We start from the raw sequence: 8,144 nt of genomic DNA on the forward strand, positions 1-8,144 counted from the left end.
GGCCCTGGTACCAGGCAGCTGCGCCCACAGCCGCTGCTCAGGCCGTGTCCCAGCGTCTGTGGCGGCTGATGAAGGCCACAGGCTCCGTCGCTCAGCGGGGGCCTCGTGGCAGTGGCAGGAGTGTGTTTGGGAGAACATTTAGGAGGCCGGGGGGTGCTGGCTCTTCCTGACCAAGGGCTGGCTCTGGGGACACAAGAGCTAGGCTTCGCCCCTCACAGCGTGGTCAGGTCCGACCTCGGCTTCCAGCCCACTCAGCCTCCCCAGAGGGGCCTGGCCTGGTAACCGTCCCCTCCCCTGTGGTCCCCTGCCGCCTGCAATAGTGGAGTGTCCCCTGGCTGGCACCTCACTCATGACCACCGGCCTCCTTGTCCCCAGTGCCCGTGAGGCTCTCAGAGGTCCCCTTCGACCCTCGCCGAGCCCCACGTGGAGTCCTGGCTCCTGGGAGCCCCTCCACCCCGCCTGACCACAGCAGGGCCGGAGGGTGGCAGGTCGCCTGGCTAGGAGATGGCATTCGTTAGCTCCTGGGCACAGCCCCCGCGGTTTTCTGCCTGATCGCTGCAGAAGCTTTTCCCGTGGCAGGTGGCCGTCGTCCGTGTGCAGGGTGAGTGGTCCCAGCGTGGGGGCGTCTGCGGAAATCTGGGTGCTGTCACGTGAGAGGAGAGAGGGAGGGTCCTCTGCACAGCTGTTAGTGTGCACACACGTGTATGTGCGTACGTACGGGGGTGTGCACATGCATGTGCACGTATTGCGTACCTGTGTGTGCACACACCCGTGTGTGTTTGGGGGAGGTGCTAGCCTGGGCCTCGGCCTCCTCCTGGAGCTTAGCGCGGCCTGTCTTTTCTCCAGAACAACAGACCCGCGTGGCTAAGAAGCTGTGTTCCGTTTTGGAATCGGCCTCCCTCACTCCCTTTTCTTTCAGGCCCAGCTCTCTCCTGGGACATCTGTTTCTTCTTTTGTCTGTTTCAGTTGTGGTAAAATCAATTAACATTTACCATCTTAACCATTTTCAAGCGTCCAGTATGTTGTGCAGCCCTCTCGAGAAGTCTTCATCGTGCACAAGGGAAACTCTGCGCCCATCAAACACCGACTCCCTGTTCGTCTCTCCCAAGCCCAGCTTTTGGCAGCCACCATTGTACCTTCTGTCTCTCTGAACTTGACCACTCTAGGTGCCTCATAGACATAAGTGGAATCAGACAGTACTTGCCCTTTGGAGACTGGCCTTATTTAACTCCCAGCATAATGTCCTCAAGGTCCATCCACCTTTTAGCCTGTGTCAGGATTTCATTCCTTTTCAGGGCTGAATAATATTCCCTTGTGTGACTAGACCACATTTCATTTGTCCATTCATCCATCAGTGGACATTGGGTTGCCCCCGCCTCTTGATGGTGGTGAATCATGCTGCAGTAAACATGGTGTGCAGGACTTCTGTTTTTCCAGTCTGCCTAGTTTCATCGTTGCAAATACTCCTAGGCCCCCTGGTCCATCTGTCTGGGGTGTCAATCCATCGATCAGTTCTAGGAACCAGGAAATGAAGGCCACCCCATGGGGAAGCTCTTCCCACAAGCTTCGGGCATCCCTGGGCAGCTGGTGTCTGCAAGGCTGGTCCAGTTAGGGAATGGCATTTTCTGTTACCATTTCACAGAGGATGAAGGAACAGGGAGGTCAAGGAACTTGCCCCAAGGCTTCCAGCTGGGAAGCGGCAGAGCAGGGATTGGGCCTGAGGCCAGCTGTTGTGAAGAGCATGCTCACACTCCCATGGCCCATCATCAGATGCTTGTACAAGGGGCCAGGGGGCGAGTGTGTGCACGGACTTCACAGCATTTGTGAGCGGTGCAGAGGCCGATGTGTTTGTATCTAAGGCCCGGGGCGTTAGTAACCTACGTAAGTGTACACGGGGCCCTGCTTATGGCCTCGGTGGTGGGCCCGCTCTTCTCTCCTCTCACTAAGACTGCAGGGACTGCTGTGCCTCCCAACAATGTGGTGCCACGCGGCCAAGTTCCCCTGAATCCCCTGGAAAAGTTTGCTGACATCTGAGTTAGTCTTGCACAAGTGCTTTTTCCATTTTCAGCTCCATTACACCCAAAGTACAATGCATTAGTTTGCAGACAGGCCCCAGATGACCCAGTTAGTGCTGTTTCTAAACGGATCCTTCCTCTCTTTCCAAAACACCACCATTCAAGAAATCAAGACGTCTCCCGCGGGGAGACCAGCCTTCTCCCCCGCAGAAGTGCACCCCGTGAGGTTGGAATGCGCCCTGGTTCCTGTGGGCATGCCTCATTCGGGAAGGCCAGGACCCATGTGTGTGTGTGTGTGTGCACGTGCGCGTGCACACAGCTTTCTCCTCAGCATGTCCTGCTCCCCTTCTGTCCTCTCCCCCGGTCTGCCCCCCAGATTCCAGCTGGGGTCACTGCCAGGATCGAGGTCCATCCTCCTGGTCATTCCCTCTAAAGGGGCAAAGCCGCATGTCCTGCTCCCTCTTCACTTTCTTTCCCCGACTTTCAATGACTAGGGAGGAGGCTGCGAGCAGGGGTGTAACCAAGCCTGCACCTTCTACGGACTGTCCCAGCTTCTTTGCCTGGGAGCACATGGGGCCCTGCCTGACACTTGGGAAGGCCGGGAAGCGAGCCTGGTCACCCTGAAGCAGCTTCCTCGGGACCTTCAAAGAGCCAGTTACAGTGGGCACAAAATACCCTTAAATCGTTTGGGGGGCAGACAAGGAATAGACGTTACTCCTTAATTCTCGTATGGAGAATTGGGGCAGTCAGGTAGGCCACCCTGCTTGTCTCTCTCTGCCGGCCCCTGGTGAGCCCCGTTTGAGCCGAGTGCTCGGGTTCCAGGACTGTGACCCGCTCTGCGGCAGGAGTCTGATTGGCTGGGCAGTCGTGGCCTGGGACTGTGACCTCAGGCCGCGCATATGTCTCCTACTGGAAAGACAGAAACCCCGAGGGCTGGGAGGGACCCCCACGGTTGGTTGAGAAAGGCCTGTGGCATCAGTGACAAGGCAAAAATCCACAAAACAAAGGACAGATGGGAGTCCTGCATATGGTGCCAGGGTCAGCCCGCGGGCAGTGGCCTTCTGAGCCTGTCTGGGCTTCAAAAGTTGCCACGCCAGGTCCTGAGGGAGGGAAGGGGGGGTAGGCGAGCGGGGAGAGCCGTCCTGTCTAAGGGGAGCGTCATCCCCCAGCAGCCTTGGAAATCAGAGGCCCAGGCTGAATGAGCAGGCCTGGCCAGGGCTTGGATGTGAGGTGGCTCTGACACAGGCAGGAGTCCCGGGGGTGCAGCCGGGGGGTGTTCGCCACAAGGCACAGAGGCGGGTCCCCGATAATGTTGAGCCTTGCCGTGGAATGAGAAGAGCAGTGAGGTGCACAGAAGGGCTCGGCTGTCCTGCCTGCATCGACCACCACCTGTGGCTGGGCCTCCTGCCAGCGGCCGACCCTTGAGCTCTTAGGGTGCTGACCCGACTCACCCTTCCTGATTCTGGCTTGGGGTCCCCTGCCTTCTCAAGTATGAAGATGCCTTAAAAAGTGACCAAATCCTCAATGAGACAAGAGCCATAATCGCAGTGTTTTCAAATTAAGGAAACCGTAAGGACAAAGGCACCATGAATTCGGCAAGGCCTTTAGATGATGTGGGGTGGCCCCAGGCACTCAGGGGACAGGGCCCAGCCAGCCTAGGCCACTCCTGCCTGGCTCCGGGCTGGGCCTTCCTCATTCTCCAGCATGGCTGGTGGGGTGCGGCCCTCCAGGGCTGCTGAGCTGATGCTGGGGAAGGGGCCACCGGGGTCTGGCCAGTGCTTGCCGAGGTGCCCGGGGTCAGGTGCCGGGGCAGAGTGCACCGGAGACCTCCGGCGGTGGGTGGGCCTTCAGGAAGCCTCACCCCCAGGGTCCCTGCTGTTGGACCTGCTTCTGCCCTTGCACTGGGTTGTTGGAAGCAGCGTGGTGGGGAGGGACGTGGTGTCCTCTCGGTTCGCTCCCGCCACTGCATCTCCAGGACTTCAGCATCCCTCCTACAGAGCCATCGGGGTGCAGCCGGCCCACCTTCTCCCCTGAGCCAGCAAGTCTTGTCCTCTAGGGTCTGCCGTCATCTCCCCGTTGTGGTGGGAGAAAGGTGGGCGGGTGTCCACACCTTTCTGATGTCAGGATCTTTAGTGAATTCCACACGCGGGTGGATTTCACAAACTCAGGGCCTTCATCATCATTTTCCCAAACTCTTTGTGGTTGTCGGCTCGTGAATTCATCACCTCCTTGTGAGATGGGAACAGTGACTTCTTCGCTTGTAAGAGGAGCAGATGGGGCTGGTGGAGAATCTTCCAGAATGTGCTTCCACTGTGCACACCACCAGCCCTCTCCACTCCCCTGACGCAGGAACAGAGGCTCTGGGATGGCTGGGGGCTGCGGGCGGGGGAGGCGCAGGGAGCAGATCCCCGGAGGGCCTGCAAGGTTCTCCCACAGGCCGTGCTGTTGACTTGTGTTTTTTAACCTAGTCCAAATCATGAACGTCCCCGTTGGTGAGTCAGCAGATTGCACGTAGAAGCATTTGTCCCGTGGGCTTCTCCCTCTGTGTGATTCATGTCCCTGCTTCCTGCTTGGGGACTGTGGTGAGCTCCCGGCGGGTGTGGCGGGGACTTGCGTGCTGACCTGACACGTGTCTGCCTAGATCTGCAGCCTCATGCGAGGGGGCATCGCAGAGCGAGGAGGCGTCCGAGTCGGCCACCGCATCATTGAGATCAACGGGCAGAGTGTGGTGGCCACGGCCCATGAGAAGATAGTCCAGGCTCTTTCTAACTCGGTCGGAGAGGTAAGGCCGCGCCCCGTCGTCACCCTGCTGGAGTCCGACCCGGAGTCTAGGGCCCTCTGAGCCCTACATTTCCGTGCCCAACATCCGTGCCCCTGAGGGGGCTTCTAGGAGGTGCTCGGGAAAGCCACTGGCCCCTTCCCAGAAAAACCTTCCTTCTCGGGAGAGCCCGCCCTTGCTGGGACCTTGGAGCATGCCTGTGCTGGTCATGTGCTCCCACCTTGACCTCGGCCCTTCACTCCCTCTCCAAGGGGCGCTGGGCATCAGCCGAGCCGGCGGGGCTGTGTCTCTCGCCCAGGGAATGCCGGGGATAAGGATGAGCAGAGCGGCGGGCGGCCTTTGCCTGTTCACTCGGGTTCTGTGCGGCGGACAGGAGGGCGAAGGTGGTGGCCGCCGTTTCTGGAACTGGGTCTTGCGTGCTCCTTGTGGCAGCCCTGCCCACTGCAGGCCTCACCCCCCAGGGCACAAGGCTCTGGGCTGGGGTTCGCCCCTCTGCCTGCTTCCTGCCATCTTCCTGCCCACGGAGCTGCTTCACCCTTTCCTGCACCGCTGGCTTTAAACTTCCTCCTTTTCTAGTTCTTTCTGGCATCCCTGCGATGCCAGCTTGAGGTGGACAAGGGTCAGAGCGGGGGGGCACAGGTTTCCCCAAGGAACTCACAAGTGAACAGGGTCATTCGGGGTGAGAAGTAAGGTGCTCAGAGTCTGCGGAACCGGGGTCCGGAAGGAGGCCTCCCCCAGCGCCAATGTGTGTGGGTGTTAGCGGCAGTGGGGGCGTGTGAAGGGGGAGTCAGAACGAATGGGGTGAGGGTCCCCCCGGGACAAGCGCGGGAGGCTGAGGCCACTGCAGAGGTGGGTCGGCCGAGGGGCCAGTTGCAAAGGGCATGGGTGCCCAGTGTGGGGGGAGTCCCCACTTGATTCTCGGGGCTGTGGAAGGCCCCGGGGGGCTGAGCAGGGCAGTGGCAGGCTCAGGCTCTGTGGCGGTGGGAGAGAGGGTGTGGCTTCCATCTTGTAACCACTGCGGGTGAGCTTGGCCCCCGGGTGAGTGGGTGGGTGCTGTTTCCCAGGCGGCTTCTGGCCACATTTGCTGGGGGCCTACTCTGTGTTTTGTGAAACTGCCAGGCTGGGGGAGGAGGCCTGTTTTTCTGGAGATTGGTGGTGGCAGATGGCTGGCTTTCAAGAGGGAAGAGGGGGGCCAGGTAGGTGCCATTAGCCTCCTTTTACAAATGGCTTCAAAGAAAGGAAAATCCAATTTTCCTAAGTGGATGTTTGAAACGGCCACCCCACTGGGGTGATCAGCCTCACACCTACAAAGAAACCAATCAGGTGGAGGAGAAATGTTTCCAAGTCTTCAGACCTGAGACGAATTGGTACTCGAAGAGACACAGAGGCAGCCGAGGGTGTGGCTGGGGGATGGAAGTGTCTGCCTGCCGTCTTCCAGCATCCCTGAGCTCATGTGGGAAATCAGTCCCTGGTAGCAAGATGTGAGGTTTGGGTGGGTTTCAGATTGAGGAATGACACAGAATGTTCTCCTGATGGAAGAAGCCATGCTTCTTCACCATGGATGATGGTGGCATTAAAATCTAAATTGATCACGTAGATCCTGGGGGGGGGGGGGCGAGCCGGGAGCATGTGACACTGTGAAAACCATCTGCACGATTGGCCCCTCTCTGGGTTGGTCAGACGGGGGCCTGAGACCTGCTTGCTGGAGGAGGGGCGGCCACACCATGCCCCCCCCCACCACCTCTTGCTGGGCACCGGGAGGGTGAGGCCCGCCGCACGCATGCTATCCAGACCTCCCAGAGCCACAAGGCCTGAGCCTGGCATAGTCCTGGGAGCAGGGTACTAAGAGGAGATCAGAGCAGCAGAAGCAGAGCCCAGCTCCTGTGCTTCCACTGGTTTAACTCTTCCTGCCAGAGCCGTCACGGGGTGGGGAGGGGGGGCGGGAGGCGCACAAGGTCACTCTCCCTGGGGAGCCATCTTGAGCCTCACTGCTTATGTACCCGGCCCCTTGGAGCCAGAGAGTGAGGCCGGGCTCCGAAGGCTCATTTGCTGACCCCCAAAGAATGGGGGGGCAAGTTCTCGGACCCCAGAACACTCCCTCACGTTCCCTGGCTTCCTGGGAAGGGTTTCAGAGGCTTAGGCACCCTCAGCCTGCTCCCAGATGAGTGGGCAAACCGTAGTCACAATTAAAAGTCGGTTTTTATGCCCCTCTGCTGTCAGCTTGAGCTGAGGGGAAAACTAGCACTTGAACGTGTGTGCCAAACCCACTGGAGAGCTGCTTGGAGAGGCCAGCTAGGAGTCTGCCGTGCCACGAAATGCTTTCTAAACTTCCATCGAGGTGGTCATTCCTCCCTCACTGGGCAGAAAACCCGCAGGGGGGTCCCGAAGCGAGCTGGCTGCGGGAGTGTTGGATTTGCGTTGGTGGCATCAAGGGGCCATGGGAGGCCAACGTGGGAGAGCCGGTTCAGCCCCTGTCTCTCGTTGACAGATCCACATGAAGACCATGCCTGCTGCCATGTTCAGGCTCCTCACGGGCCAGGAGACCCCGCTGTACATCTAGGCCCACCCAGCCTGCACCGCCCAGCCCGCCTGGGTTCAGAGGAGCCCGAAGGGCTGGACCCAGGATCTGACCCCTGACCCCACAGCCCGCCCAAGGACACTGGCTCCTCCGAAGGGTGTGCCCTCACCACCCACTTTTTTTTTTTTGGACAAAAAGGGGGGATGTCGTCATCAAAGGAGAGTCACAGGAAGCATCTCTGTAGTACAGTCACGTGTTTTGCCCATTTTGACCCGTCTTCTCGTTGCGACGGACAAGGCTGTTTCTCTGTAGCTGTGTGGTGTGGAGTGTGTCTTTCCTCCCTGAAGCCGTGGAGAGCGGACGTGAAGGGAGCCCCGCCAGGACAGCAAGCTCCTTCCCGGGACGGGGGGCCCTCGGGGTGCTTCGGGGGAGGGCGATCGCGCTGCTGCAGCTGCCCGGATCCCGGGATGTGACTTGTAAGTGAAGTCCGGGAACATGTGATTGTACTGAACCAGAAGGGAGACGGTCCTGAGTTAAATAAAAGATGATGGCCACAACATGGAAACTCCATATTTATTTAGACACTATCACGGTTTTGACTTTGACTTTGACAAGCCATTCTTCAGACTTTAGGATTTCCGGGTGACCCGCCCGGGCACCTACCGCTCCTGTCCTCACCCGAGGCTCCGAGGCTCCGCGGACTTGCGTGGGCACGCCCCCTGCTGGCGGTCTCTCCCCGCCCCCTGGGGGCGGGGCCCGCTGGCTCCTCCTCCCAGGGACACGGAGCGCAGCAGCGGCCCTCTGTTTCCATCCTCTGTATACACACACACAC

At 59.4% G+C, this 8,144-nt stretch overlaps 1 protein-coding gene across 2 annotated transcripts in view; it reads left to right on the top strand.

The window, feature by feature from the left end:
- APBA2 (amyloid beta precursor protein binding family A member 2) overlaps window positions 1–7,501 on the top strand; it is a 73,472-nt gene extending 65,971 nt beyond the window's left edge. For both annotated transcript variants that reach the window (XM_021680490.2, XM_021680491.2), the window contains 2 exons: window positions 4,657–4,797; window positions 7,283–7,501. In XM_021680490.2, the coding sequence (XP_021536165.1) occupies window positions 4,657–4,797; window positions 7,283–7,354 (213 nt within the window). In that variant the 3' untranslated portion in view covers window positions 7,355–7,501. The remainder of the gene's footprint in view (window positions 1–4,656; window positions 4,798–7,282) is intronic.
- The last annotated feature ends 643 nt before the right edge of the window (window positions 7,502–8,144 follow it).

The sequence above is a fragment of the Neomonachus schauinslandi genome, chromosome 9 (genome assembly GCF_002201575.2).
Source record: "Neomonachus schauinslandi chromosome 9, ASM220157v2, whole genome shotgun sequence".
Lineage (NCBI taxonomy): Eukaryota > Metazoa > Chordata > Mammalia > Carnivora > Phocidae > Neomonachus > Neomonachus schauinslandi.